General features: G+C 38.9%; 1 protein-coding gene across 2 annotated transcripts in view; it reads right to left on the minus strand.

Moving 5' to 3' along the window:
• The window catches only part of LOC127542417 (protein bicaudal D homolog 2-like), a 41,532-nt gene that overhangs the window by 8,399 nt on the left and 17,618 nt on the right, over positions 1-15,515 (minus strand). For both annotated transcript variants that reach the window (XM_051967986.1, XM_051967985.1), the window contains exons 4-5: positions 7,887-8,039; positions 4,094-4,516 (exon numbers count right to left, since the gene is read on the minus strand). In XM_051967986.1, the coding sequence (XP_051823946.1) occupies positions 4,094-4,516; positions 7,887-8,039 (576 nt within the window). The remainder of the gene's footprint in view (positions 1-4,093; positions 4,517-7,886; positions 8,040-15,515) is intronic.

Here is a 15,515-nt window from a genome sequence, read left to right on the forward strand (position 1 = left end):
GACACAACAATGAAAGAAAATAAATAAATGCTTAAATGAAAGACTTCCTTGCCATATACCCTGAGCATCATTTAATGACGGAAATTCATTCCTAGGCTCTGAGACACTCTACTGCTCTTCTGTGATTAAAAAAGAAAACATAAACACAGGTAGTTTATTCTATTCTAAAGGTGAAGTTCCTGTCAAATAATAGAAACATATTAAACATTCAAGTAGAAGACATAATAGGCCTTCTCAGCTTATATATGGCAAGGAAGATAGAGGAAAATTGCAAGCCATTTATTTTCCAAATCTCTAAGAAGAAAATGAGAGAAACAATAAACTTCACAAGTCATGATGGCCTCCATGACAGAATTATTCCTTCATAAGGGAGAATCAGGGCCAACCAGCAGTCAGTTAAGTAGATAATAGAAAGTCAAAGTTCCACCCTGGAAGTGCCCTCAGGAGATAGATCCTTGAGCAAAACAGCCCTGACAGATTAAGTTTCTAAACATTCATACGACTCATCAAAATGTGCTGCTGTATTGGGACATCTTTAATTTCTCAAGGTATCCTACCAATAGCAATAAGAGGATCTGAGCAAGTCATCTTGCTCCATTACTTTGACTTCCCATTTTGCTATTTACAATGAATTATGTCTACTTATGCATTGGATTGGTTCCTACCAGATAGCCCAAGCCTAAAGTAAACCGTTTGAGACTTCAATTACTGCAAGAACCAAAGGTCTACCACAAGTACATAGAACAGCTGCTAAGCCTCCGACTCCATTCTTGCTTGCTCTGGGAGCCTGTTACTAGGAGCCCTTGCTTGAATGTAGAACACCCACCAACCCCTCCACCCTCAGTGCACAGACTTCTCATCTGATGATTCTTTTCTCACCAGTCTGCTAACCTGTCTATTCCCGTAGCCTGAACTCTTAAAATCTGACTTTTGTCTAGCCTCTAGGGAGGCTGCTTGAGCCTCTACTTGATCTGAACAGCTCTGACCCACCTGACTTACAATACCTGCCAGAACTTTCCTGACTGGCTAATTGCGACCAGCTGGCTTGTCATCCTAGTCATTATACCCCTTCCCTCTATTGCTTTTCCAAATACCCCAGGCCAAGCAGGTCTTCCTCATCTCCTGCCTGTGTTACTGCAATGGCCTCTTCAATGGTCTTTCCCTGCACTGCTCTCCCCAGTTCCAGAACTATGCTTCCTACCTAAGTCCTCTGGCTCTGACATATGAGCTGTAGCTTTACCTTGCCAGGAACCAGGTCTCCATACCACTTCTTGACTATACCATGCTGCTGCATATATATCTGCCCCTTCCTTATCAGATTTCCTCCATGTGTTGTCTTCCCTCATTAGAAGGAATTCCTTGAGGGCTTATATTTGTATCCCCAATATTCAGCACAATTAATATAGCACACAGTAAATGCTTCATAAATATTTTAGCCATCTATCCATCTTCTCCATTCTCCAATCCCCTTTCCACACAGCTGTTTAGTTGATATTCCCCAAACACAAGTCTGCCCATGTCACTCCCCTGCTCAGCACTCTCCCATTACTTTCTAAGTGCCAAAAGGATCAAATACAAACTCCTAAGAGTTAGAGTTATGGTTAGGGTTAATGGGTTAAAGTATTTTCCAATTTGGTTCAAATCCACCTTTCCAGACTCATTACATAGCACTCATACCAGACTCATTACCTAGCTGCCTCTAGGATCCAGCCATATTGGCTGTTCTTCAAACCATGATACTTTATCTCACATCTCTCTGTGTTTTTTGTACTTTTTATTTGCTTATTTGCCTTTGGCTTTCTTCCAGGATCACAATGCTCTCTTCTCCCCAACTTCCAAAATTTGCCTCTTGGAACCTCTACAGGGCTCTTTTCAAAGGTTCTCCTTAAGTGACATTTCTTTCAAAATACCCTTTCTTGTCCCATTACTTGTCAGGCCTGCCCCACCCCCATCCCCAAATCACTTGGTATTGCTTTTGTACATATTCTATATTTGCTCATCCATCCCATGGAAGAGAAGTCCTTGAAGGAAGAGTGAGTCTCTCCCTTTTGTCTCTGGATTTCCCGCGTCTAACACACTGTATACTTACTGTTTATCGACTTCGTAGTCTCAGTACAATATCCCGCTACAGCAGAGGAAACATGTGGTTAAGTACAATTGTGCAACTAAGCATGGACCTGAGTCACATTGACCTTGGCTCCTCAGCACTAAGAGGCCCATCCACATGGGTCTCGGTCCCTTTGGCCTCCGTCGCAGGACTTCGGCTCCAAGAGGGGCTTGGTAGAGAGTCATTATCTGTGCTGCAGAAAAACATTTTTCTGCCACAAATGTGGGAATGATTTAGAGTAGGGGAAGTAATTTTCCAGAGGCAAATATCCTTTTAGAAAATAATCATCTTAACGAGAAGAGAAATACAGCTGAACGAAGCTGAGTCACTCACTGTTAAATGAGGTGTCAGCAGCTGTAACAACATAGCGAGTTAGAAGCAAATGGTCCCATTATCATTAGCAAAAAACCTTTCCCGTCATGGGATGGTAGGGACACCATTTCCTGAGAAAGTGCTTTTCAGATGTTTTTAAGACACTAGAGCCAGACCAAGACAAATGCTACCAGAAACAGACAAGGGACAGGAAGCCTGTTTCCTCAAAGACACAAATTCAAAAAATTCAAGATCTAGAGCTAGAAAGGACCTAAGAGATTATCTAGTCATAACTAGATTCTCTCTTACGGAGTCACAAGTCTACTAGTAGGCTGAAGAACACCTCAAAGGTCATTAATCCACCACCACCCCCCATTTTAGAGAGGAGGAAAGAAAGGCCCAGGAGGGTTAAGACTAAGTAATGCACTTCAGCTCACACAGGTCTTAAATGTCAGAGGCAGGATTCGAACCCAGCTTCCCCCAGCGGTCTCTGACTCCAGAGATAAGGATCTTTCTAGTATACCATGCTGCCTCCCATAGTGGATTCTTCTTTATCCAATCTAGTTAAGAGCCCAAGTTCTTGGCACTTTAACCTAACCCTTTTAGAGCAGGAAGGCTAAGGCGATCCTCTATCCTTGTGGCAAAGTCTTTCCCCGTTGGAAAGTAAATTCTTTGAAGACACATGCTGTCTTGTTTCCTTGTATCTGTATGCCTAGAACTTAGTACAGTGTCTGGCACATAGTAAAAGCTTAATAAATGTTTGCTCTGCCATCTGTCTATCTATCTAATGATGTTATACCGGGACGGGATTCTGTTTATTGTTATGGGCTACACCGGTTCGGTTTGATTAACAAAAATTGTTAGGCCCAGAATATTCTTAATGAGGCAGAATGATTGCCAACTCAATTCAAAAAAACATTTATTATTGCCATGTGTTTTCAAGTGGAACAGACTCGGAGATAGGCAGTTCCCAATTCATCCTAAACCTTATTTCCTATAACTGAAAAGCTGAACAATTGTTCTCAATCACTAACTTCTCAAAGGTATTTCAAGAATGAGTGAAAGGTCAAAATACCCATGGAAGCATGGGAAACAAGATGTTTCAGTTAACTCTCTTTGAAGAAAATGTCTGAGTTGCCAAATGGCTAAGAAATTACCACATGATCTTCCAAATGTCAGGAGAGCAAAATCGAGGGCATCTTGTTTCTGCAACCGGTCTCAGGGAGGTAAGGTTACAACTCCTCGACCACCTCGAAGGTGTTTTCTCATTTTTTCTCATTCTCTTATTTTAAGACGTGCTCCAAATCTGTTCTTTTTTTTTTTTTTTCAGGAAAAGTCATTTGTGGAGAAAAAGCCTTTGACTTTCCATATCCTAGTCCCTTTTCATCATATCTGTATCTCATCACTGCGGTCTCTGTTACTGCTGAGCACCACTAGCACTCCTCACCTATCTCACCTTTGAAAGCCCTACAGGCAAAAGTATACTAACGCCACCGGATTTGTGCCACTGAAGGAAGTTCTATACACAGCTCAGCAAAAAAAAAAGCCAGCCGAGTACTTCTGAGAAGTATTTTGCCACCTTGGATTGGAGTGCTGAACTCTTCTAAGAGGCTCATTTACGTTTAGTTCCTCATGCTGCCTAGCCGACAAACACACAGAAAAGCCCCCTCCTACCTGCAGAAGCTGCTGGTTCAGTTTCTGAATCTCTGATAAACTGAGCTCACTCAAAAGATCACACACTAAACCAGGCTGAGGCCTGGAGCTGTTGCTACTTTGAGGCATGGACATCGTGTTTTCTCTGCGGTTCCTGAAGACTTGATTGTTGTAGCCAATTCCCAAGTCATCATCGTTACACTGATTCAGGTCATCGAAATTTGTCGGCAGAGTCCCCAAGGAATCATAGGTGTTGATGTACCCAGACAGCACCCTGCGGAGCTCATTTTTTTGTTCTCGTTCGCTTTGGAGGGTTTCCAGGGCTTCCTCGAGATGATGATCAGAGATCTCCTTTTGTCGAGTTACTTCAGCTAGACGACTGTTTCTAAGCTCAATTTCTTCATCTCTTCTCTGAACTTCACGTCTTAAGCCTTCATACTCCACCTAAAATGAAAGATAAATGTCTTTTCTTAAACCAATCATTTACCTTGTGCAGCTCATAAGTTTTGAATTTACATTTTATTTTATTTATGCTAGAAATTGTCTTGTTCAGAACAAATCCCAATAGATGAGAACCAAAGGATAGAACAGGCAGTTCTCAAAGGAATAAATCCAGCCTCTTAACAATCATGCGATAAAATGCTCCAAATGATTTAAAATTTCAGAAATGCAAAGTAAAACAACCCTGACATTCCATTTGATTGATACCCTTCAGATTGTCAAAGATGACTACAAAGAGAAACTAGTTATTACAGGAAAACAGGCACACCAATGCACCGTTAGTAGAGTTGTGAATTGGTCTGGCCCTTTTAGAAAACAATTTATAGGCCTGATCAGGCCTATAGCTCAAAGAGATCAAAGAATGAGGAGGACTCACATGTCCAAAATATATTTATAGTAGGGCTTTTTATGGCAAAGAACGGGAGACAAAGAGAGTCAAGTCCAGTATAATAAATATCAACCACTATTAATTAAAAGATTAAGAGGGACTGAAGAGATCCCTGGCTCTATGAGGGTCTCATGGCAGGGGAGGAAGGGGAGGGGGCAAAAAAACAGAAAACAAAAATCCTAGCTCCTGTTCTCAAGAACTCAGTCTAATGTAAAGCCCATAATTTGGGGAAGAACTGAACAAATTATGGTATATGAATGCTATGAAATATTATCACTGTACTATAAAAAATAATAAGGAAGAAATGTTGGAAGACTAATGCAGTGAGGTAAGCAGAGTCAGAATAATAACATGTAAGGTGCAGAATATTTCCATAATCGAAGGAGAGAGGAGGGGATAGTAATAGATTGTTTATAAGAAGAAAAAAAAAAGAGGTCTACTGATGCATTTTTTAAAATGCAAAGAAAAGAACAGAAGAAAACCCAGAAATCCAGATAAGCAGGATAGCTTTGAAAATTTCAAGATGAATTTATCTTAAAGGAAAGGAAACTAATTCATAGCTTCAATATTATGTTCTACCTAGAATCTTTTTTTCTTCTGCTTAGTATGTGGAAAAGTAGAAATTTTCTTCAGTGTTTAGGTTCAGCACTTTAAAAAGTTTTTTTAAAGAAAAAAATTATCTTGATCTTATCCCTTAACTCCAGTCAGATGTTCCTGTTTGTCCCTAGAAGGACAGTCAGCCAAAGACCAGTTCTGACTCTGTGCTGGAAGTCTACAAGGAGATTTTGGGGGGCTTGGTATCAAGTTCCAATCTTGCCAATGGAGACTATTTCTTGCCTGGATCCCCTATTCCTGAGTCTCTTTATCTATTCCTGCTACTTGACTTCACCTATGTAAAAGAGAGAGAAAACTGCTCTAAGGGAATATTTAGTCAAGTACAAAGAGCAACACTATGGAACTCAATAGGTTAGATTCAACATGCACTCAACTCATGAAGTGTCAAATATTGCGCTAGGGACATAAAACCAAAAAGTGTATCCAAAGAGCATAGCAAACATATGGCACTAGCAGAAAAGGCTAGAATCTTGTTTCTAGTCTCAATATCAGGATTTCAGCTCGTCAACTATGGATCAGAGAATAATACTGTCCTGAGAATGTTATTACCCCTACCATGATGCCCTGCACATAATGAACACTGAATTCAAGTAAGGCAGGAAAAGATTTAATAAAAATTCTGGTATCTTCATGATACCATCATCTCTCATGAAGTCATGAAAATAATCATGACTTGTTGGCCATGTTGGAGTGGAGGAAAGCATAGAGAAGAGAGGAGTGTCTGAAAATTGCTGATATATAAAGAGGCATTGATACAACTTTAATTTTAAAAAAAAGTAATAGGGACTGAAGGGATCCCTGGCTCTACGAGGGTCTCATGTGATCTGCCTCCATTCACACCCTATCCAAAAACCCCCTACAAAACAAAAAACCATCGTATCTGAAACAAAACCTACCAAACGCTGAGGCTCTGCACCTTATGTTCACAGAGTACTTACTTGCAGGTGAATGAGTTATCATTTTAAATGCTCCTCCCAAAATACTAGGCATTTCCTTTTAAAAATTATATGGATTATTTCAGAGTCAGATAAATTAAAAAAGACAATCTACCAATCAAGCTGATCAAGAAGCAATACTCACCCAAGAGTTTATTGAAGAACCTACTATCCCTGCTCTATCCTTGGGATTCAAAAGCCTAGTGAGCAAGGTCACAGCCAGAAGCCCATTCCAATTTGGTCTCAAGCTTGGGAACAGGATAGGTGCCTCTGCTTTCAAAGGTCTTAAAGTGCAAATCTTTTCTCAACAATTCATTTCTAAGTAAGACTTCAAGTGAGAAAGATGTTCTACAGTAGAGCACACATTGGAGTGAGATGTCTAGGGCAGATAAACGGTTGAAAACAATAAGGGTTCCTTTTCCAATACTATCTTCCATGGTAAAGAAGGATTTGTTTTTCTGCTGTTAAGTCATGATTTTCCTTGGTGCCTCGGTATTCAGGGGAGAATTTTCTTGAACTAGTAATTTGTTGTTATATATTTTGAATCCTCCCTAATATTCTGCTAGGCACATGACAATGTTTTTGTTTTGTATTCCTTTTCTGCTTTTCTTTTTTCTTATTCTGCTTTTTTTTAATAAAATAATTTTAAGTATTCAGGGGAGAGCAATCCTCAAGAGCAAAATTTTTAAACCTTGCTTGAGACACAAAAATTCCTAGCTCCAGCTCTGCTCTAGTGACATAAGGACTGGTCACTGTTCTCCTGATGGTTGAGTCCCTGGCCCAAGTGCCCACTGTTTGAGGGACCCCAGCCGTTTTCACTTTACTCCAGGCTCAACTTACTCTGTAGAATGTTCCACTGCCTCAGCAACTCTGTCCTCTCCCAACCCTCTTCCACTGTTGTTGTTTAGTCTTGTCAGTCATGTGCAACTCTCTGTGGCCCCATTTGAGGTTTTCTTGGCAAAGATACTGGAGTGATTTTCCATTTGCTTCTCCAGCTCATTTTACAGATGAGGAAACTGAGGCAACAGAGAAAAGTGACTTGCCCAGCATATAGCTAATAAGTATCTGAGACCACATTTGAACTGAAGTCTTCCTGACTCCAGGCTCAGGTACTCTATCTACTGCAGTGCCACTTAGCTGCCCCCAACTCCCTTTTACCTCCCTATGTTTTCTCTTCTCCAATCAGAAAGTAAGCGACTGTCTTCTTTTCCTGTATTTGTGTCCCTGGTGCTTAGCGTAGTGTTTGGTACACATTTTTTAATTAAATATTTTCTCTTTCTATCCATCAGGGATTTCAAGAAGAAAACAACAAGATGACCAAAGTTCATTTGGTGCTTCCAGTAACTACAGTGGATGGAATTCGAGACCCACTTACCTGGGTCTCTTTTAGACAGGAAATTTGCTTCTGTAAAGAAAGATTTTCTTCTTTCAATTCTGCAGTGTCCTGCAGTTGACGCAATTCTTTCATCTTATATTGCTTGACCTCATCTTTCAATAGGGCTTTTTCAGTTTCAATACATTTACACTCCTGGAGAGAAAAAAACTGTATCACGAAAAGGACAATTCTGATTTAACATTTTTCTTCTTCCATCTTCAGAAAGTGATTCAAAGCTTCAGTAGGTTAGATCTAAAAGCACAAATAGATAAGCTTATTTATCTATTTACCAAAAAAAAAAGTCAATTAAAAAAATGCTTAACCTCTCAGGTGGACATGGCAGAAGGTGATAAACATTATTGGTTCACCGATCATTTCTTGAGGCTCTGTGATACCATAAGGTATGGTACAAGGCACTTGAGTCTTTTACAGAAGGACTTTCCCAGTCCTCCCTCAGATACTTCCTTTCTAAGGTTAATGTCTATCTACTCCACATGTATCTTGTATCTACCTATTTATTTACATGGCTCCTCTCTGATTAGAATGTAAGTTCCTTGAGGGCAAGAACTGTTTTTGCCTTTCTTCACATCCCCAGTGCTTAGCACAGGTCTTGGCACAGCATAATCAATCAATAATGCTTGTTAACCAATTACCAGAATCACTTGAGGTTAAAGGGATGTCATTTTCATTTTTGCCTTCTGATTTATTAGATCATTAGAATTCACAATGCTTCTGTATATACATTTAGATTTAACTAGAATAACTTGGCCTTAGCTATTTCTCCTGCTTCAGACACAGAATCCATTGATAAATAGGCAAAAGCAAATCCTTGTGTCACGGAATTTTGCTTACATAATTTTGTTTATAAAAAGCATTGCTTTTTAAAAATTTTGAGCTCCAAATTCTTGATTCCTCCTGCCCTTTTCCCACACATTGCAATATCATCAATAGGATATCAATTGTGCAGGTTAAGTTGTGCAACCATATTTCCAATTATCCATGTTGCAAAAGAAAAAAAAAAAAAAGAAAGCAACCAAGCAAGCTTCAATTTGCATGCAGAGTTCATCAGTTCTCTCTCTGAAGGTGGATAGCACTTTTCAACATGGCTCCTTTGGGCTTGTTTTAGTTCACTGTATTAATCAGAATAGCTAAGGCTTTCACAGTTGATCGTTAGAATATTTAACAACTGATTTTAAAAAGTGGTTAGTTTAGCTTGGCAGCCCAAGCAAGGAGGTGTCTGAAAAATAAATGGTAGTTTTTTGGTGAAGATAACTGCCTGAGTAAAAGCAGAAAGCCCCGGCCTGGCACATTGATTCCAGCAAATACCTCAAAGTTTAAAGTAATGATCAAGAAATCCAATGAGAGAACTGCAGCAAGCAACTTCATCCACCCCAGAATTACATTAGTAGCCCAGAGCAATAAGAAATAGGACCCTGCGAGCAAAGCTAGAGCCGGCATAGGAAATCAAATGAGGCATCTCCCAGCTTAAGCAGGTACTGTAATCAGCAAGGGCAAGCAGCAAAAGTGAAAGGCTCTTTAGAAACAACCAAGAGAGGCAAGAAACAATCATCACAGCAGTCAGTACTCAGACAAGTATACCCACAACTAAGGAGTTCTGAAGTCTCTAGCCATCTGCCCTGAAATGCTATTCAGAGCCCCAGAGATTCGCTCTGAACCTCAGAGATCCAAGGGACCTAACCCTGGATTTTAGCACAAGATCCCAAATAATTCAGATCAAAATACAGTAGGGTTGACCACCTCCACCCAAAAGCATAGTGAGAAACAAAGCCAGGGCCATCGCCAGGCATCTTGATTTATGTCTTGCCACTGGACTTTCCATGACTCTGGAAGAAAGAGGAAGGGTGATGACTTTGCACAGCTATGACTCACTTATACCCAATACACTTTCAAATCAAGAGATCACTCTCCTGATGTCATTGATCCTCTTCGAGAATGAAGGATAAACAACAATCTAAATAATAGTAGTTACCCCCTGGATATTATTATTTATTTTTCCTTTTTCCTTCCTCTTCCTCCTCTACTTCTTTTTCCATTGTGCCACGTAGCTGTCCCAAAGATACTGGAGTATACATTTCTTTCTCCAGCTCATTTAAAGTTGGCTAGGTTGTATAATGGATAGAGTGCTAGGCCTGGAATCAGAAAGACTCATCTCTCCAAGTTCAAGTCAGGCCTCAAATACTTACTAATTGTGTGACTCTTGACAAGTCATTGCTTCAGTTTCCTCATCCAATCTACCACCCAATCAAAATCCTGGTAGCTGTTGCCAGGTCATTTCTTTCCTTTCTCAATTAGTTTAGTAGCTGGATCATAATTTCTTTCTCTTCTACAACATATGCCCTCATACTAGGGGACTTGAATATACATACTAATTCTCCCTAAGACACCCCAACCCACCCACTTCTTAAATCTTTCCTCCCATGAGGTGAACTACTGCTCTACCCCACCTCAAATACATACACAGACAGTCATACTCTCATTCGTGCTACTAAATGTACCCCTTCCATGTTGAGGAATTTTGGAATCTCTATCTGACTATCATCTTTTGGTTTTCCACCTCTCCCTTTGCCTTACTAAACCCTACTCTTCATAGGCACTGTGACCTCCAGTCTCCTAACCCTTCCATCCTTTCCCAGGCCATTTCCCCTGCACTAGCCACTTTCTCCTGTTCTCCTCATCTCGACCCTTTGGTGAAACAATTCAACTCTACACTGTCTTCCTTTCTTGAATCCTTAGCCCTCTTATCTCATACCCAATCACACCTAACCATCTTCAGCCTTGGATCACTCCCAACCATTAACTACCTTTACACCTACACATGTACTGCTAAAAATGAAGACAGAGAAAATCATGAAAGTGTTCTGATTGGGGCCACTATCAATTTATGCTACACAACTTTAACTAGGTTCTCATTGCTGCTAAGTAATGTTACTATACTTCCCTTAACAATTCATTCTTCCACTCTCCACAGAAACTCTTCCAAAACTTTTCATCCCCCTACAAACATTCTATGGGTCCCCCTTCCCTATACTCTCAACTGAGAGCCTTGCCTCATCTTTTACCAAAAAAAAATTGAAGCCAATTACCAATGAGCTCCCTCTTTTCCCCTCTTCCTCACCTCCATCACTGAAATGCCTTCTGACATTTCTTCTTCTTCCCAGTGACACATGAGGAGGTATGGCATTACTCTTTACCCAAGTCTCAACCCTTTACCCACTCTACCTCCAACACACTGCCCCTTCTGTCATTCCCACTCTCCCTTTCTTTATTTTCAATTGCTCCCTCTCGCCTACAAACATACCCCATCCTGAAAAAAAAATTCAATTCCTACTTCCATCCCTATTATCATTATTTCTTTTGCCCCTTTGTACCTAAACAAAAACGATGTCTACACTAGGTGCCTCCACTTTCTCGCTTCTCACTCTTCTTAATCCCTTAAAATCTGGCTTCTGCTCTCTCCAAAATTACTCATGATCTCTTAGTTGAGAAATTCAATGGTCTTTTCTCAATCCTAATTCTTCTTCACCTGTCTGCAGCCTTTGCTACTGGTGATCATTCTTTCCTCCTTGATACCCCCCCCCTTCTCTCTAGGTTTTCAGGTCACCACTTTCTCCTGATTTTCCTCATATCTTAACTGATCATTACTTTTCTGTCTCCTTTGCTGGATTTTTTTTCCAGATCACTCCCTCTGATCATGGATATCCCTCGGGATTCTGTTTTGCACCCTGCCCTCTTCACTTCTCTTCTCTTTATACACTACTTCGATTGCTCTATGCGAATGATTCTCACATCTACCTTTCCTGCCCTAAACTCTGCTAACTTCCAACTGCCCTTCAGATATCTCAAACTGGATGCTCAATAAACACCTTAAACTCAATGTGTCCAAAGTGGAACTCATTTCCTTTCCCCATAAACACTCCCCCTTCATCCTTTCCCTATTACTGTACAGACCACCACCATCCTCTCACCCTCTGAAGCTCAGAGCCTTGGGATCCTCCTGGATTCCTTACTATCTCTCCCTTCCAGATCCAAGCTATTGCCAAGCTGTCCATTTTACCTTTGCAACATCTTTTAAACACGCCCCCTTCTCTCCTCTTAAACTGTCCCCATCCTGATGCAGACCTTCACCTTCTCTTACCTGGATTACAATAACCAGGAGGTGGGTCTGCTTGCCTGTCCTCAAGCCTCTCCCTACACCAGTCCATCTTTCATTAAGCTACTAAAGGGATTTTCTTAAAGTGTAGGTCCAACTATGTCACCCTTCTGCCACTCAATTCAGGGGCTCCCTATCACCTCCAGGATCAAATATAAATACAATTCTGTTTACCATTCAAAGTCTTTCATAACCTAGCCCTTTCCTATTTTCCAATCTTTTTACACATTATTCCCCAACACATGTTCTTCAATTTAGTCATTCTGGCCATTTCTAGAATACATTCCAACATGCTCCAGGCATTTTCTCCAACTAATCCTCAAGCCTGGAATGCTCCCCCCCTACAACTCTGCCTACTGGCTTCCCTGGTGTCCTTTTAAGGTCCCAACTAAAATCCTACCTTCTACCAGAAGCCATCTTCAACTCTTTAATTCCAGTCCCTTCTCTCTGTCAATTATTTCCTATTTATCCTGTTTATAGCTTGCTTTGTTCTGTTGGCAAGTTGTCCTCCCTATCAGATTGTAAACTCCTTGACTGTCTTTGCTTTTTTTTTAAATATCCTCAGTGCTTAGCACAATGCCTGGCAATAGTAGGTACTTAATAAATGCTTATTAATTACTTGATATCGTACCACAAGAAATTATGAGGTAATTTCAGAGAATCCTAGGAAGTAGGAACTAATGTAAAGTGAAGCGTGGGAAGCTAGAAAAATAATTTATATAAAGACAACAATATTGTAAAAAACAAACAACTATGAAAGACTCGAGAAGTCCAATGATCAACAATTTTTCCAAAGGACCTCCAAAGGGCATATTACCAGGACAGCTAGGTAGTGCAGTGCATAAAGCACCAGCCCTGAAGTCAGGTTTAACACTTACTGGCTGTGTGACCCTGGGCAAGTCACTTAACCCCAATTGCCTCAGCAAAATAAATATATATATTACCCACAATACAAACAGCTAAGTAATGGACCCAAGGTGCAGAAAGAGACAGACATTTTTGGACATGATCACTATATAGATATTTTACTTGATTACCATTTATTATAAGGGTTTTTTTCCTATTCTTAATTGGGAGAGTATTGGTGGGAAAGGGGGAATGGAATTAGGAATAGAAACACCAAAAATATAACATAGAGAGTGCCACTGAGATATTTTAAAAGTGCAGAGAACAGAAGGAATAGCAGGAAGAAGCACAAGGACAGTTTTCAAAGTAACATTTTTTTTTGTCATTTTTCAGTCATATCTATCTCCCTGTGACTCCCATTTGGGGTTTTCTTGGCAAAGATATTAGACTGGTATATGCTGTTTCCTTCTCTAGCTCATGTTACAGTTGAAGAAATGAGGAAAACAGGGTAAAGTGACTTGCCCAGGGTCACATGGAGAGTAAGTTTCTGAGGCCAGATTTAAACTCACAAAGATGAGTCTTTCAGACTCCAGGTCTGACATTCTATCAACTGCCAGCACCACCTAACTGACTGAATTCATTTTATAGTTGTGGGTTTTTTTAAACAGTACAAAACTGAGATCCACAATTTCATATACAATCCTTTTTGTGCTCCACTGTATATATGGAAATATTTTCTTTTTTTGGTGATCAAGTTTAAAATTTTAAATTTTTTTTAAAAAGATCATAAACCTGAAAGTTAGTGGTGATAAGCATTATGGTGGGGAACAAAGCTCATCCAAACTAAACACATGATTTTATCACCTGGATAAAGTAAAAGCAATTTTTCTAAAAGGATATAAACCCTCGGAGGGTTTGTATCATTCCCAGATGACAAAGTCGTGACAGACTTGTTGGTAGAAAAGACTAGAGAGGAGTTCAGTTATAATACTCCCACTCCCAATGTCCTAATCAAAAATATTTTATAAAATACCATAATTTATCCACTAATATTGGAAATTTCATATACCTGAATTATAGTCTCTTCTCTAGAGAATTTGCTTAACCAAACCTATTTTTCATTATCTTTTTTAGAGCTAAAAAAGGCCTTTAAAATCTAATCAGATATCATTTTATTCTATTTAGCTTTTATTCTGAACTTTACAATCATCAAATAAAATGAGCATTTTCAAATATATTATGGAATATTATACATCAACTAAAGAATATTTTTTATATAAAACTCATTTTTCTAAAAATATAACGAATTCAACATAAAGCCTTCAAAGCGGTTACTTGTCTAGGATTCCTTCAAAACTTCCTTTTGTTCAATTTTGTTGGGGGACAGGGGAGGGAGATTCCTATCCCTATCTTACCCCAAAAAAAAAAAATTACAGCAAATATTAAGAGTCAGGCAAAACCAATTCCTACACTGGCCATATCCAAAAACCTATGTTTCATTTTGCATCTTGGGTCTATCATCTCTCTTTCAGAGGGTGATTAGCATGAATCATATCCAAAATCATAGTTGATCATTTAATTGATCAAAGTTCTTAAGTCTTTCAAAATTGTCTCTATGTTAAGTACAGAAATTGTTCTTCTAGATCCACTTACTTCACTTTGCATGCCATCTTAGCTTAGGTTTCTCCAAAACCATCCCATTTAGCATTTATTATGCCCAAATAATATTTCATTTATTCACTTAATGAATATAAATGAATATACCATAATGTATTCATCCATTTCTCAAGTAATGAGTATTCCCTTTGTTTTTGTAAATAAAAGGAGCTGCTTTATTTTTGTATTTTGGAGGGGTTTTTTTTAACTTTCTTTGATCTTTTTGGGTGTACAGGCCATAGTATTTCTCCAGTTACTTAGATCTATTTCTATCATTTATAATTATTTTCATATAGTTTCTAAGTACATATTGTTAGACTCCCAAATATTTTACATAATCTATAATTATTCAGAACAGAATTTGTTGGTAAAATTTTTTTAAATGCTGATAATTTTTATGGATTTTGGATACTGCAAATTTGTTGAATTGTTTCAATTAATTTTAATTGATTCCATCTACAATTGACTCGTTGATCCTAAGTATACCATATCATTGGCAAAGAGCAAATCATTGTCTCTTCCCTGTCTATGCTTATTTCTTCAATTTATTTTCATGTCTTGTTATTGCTAGTATTTCTAGTACTATATCAATTAGTGGTATTGGTAATGGCCATTTTAGCTTTACCCCTGACCTTAAAGAAAAGGTCTCTAAGTCTGCTGGCTCTTGGCTTTAGATAACGTAGTATTTAACACATTAAGGAAAGATTCATTCATTTCTGCACTTGTTAGTGATGTGTTAGTTTTGTTCATTTTTGTTGGTTGTTAGTTTTTTTGTTTAAAAAAAAAGTATATTTTGTCAAAAGCTTTTTTTTACATCTTGTAATTTTTAGTATTCTTTTTGCTAATTGTGAACCAACTCTTACATTCTTGGCATAAATCTAACTTGGTTATACTGTACAATCTATTTGATAGCTCCTATAGTCTCTTTGCTAATATTTTAATTAAAAATTTTTGTG

This window comes from Antechinus flavipes, chromosome X, assembly GCF_016432865.1.
Source record: "Antechinus flavipes isolate AdamAnt ecotype Samford, QLD, Australia chromosome X, AdamAnt_v2, whole genome shotgun sequence".
NCBI classification, from domain to species: Eukaryota; Metazoa; Chordata; class Mammalia; order Dasyuromorphia; family Dasyuridae; genus Antechinus; species Antechinus flavipes.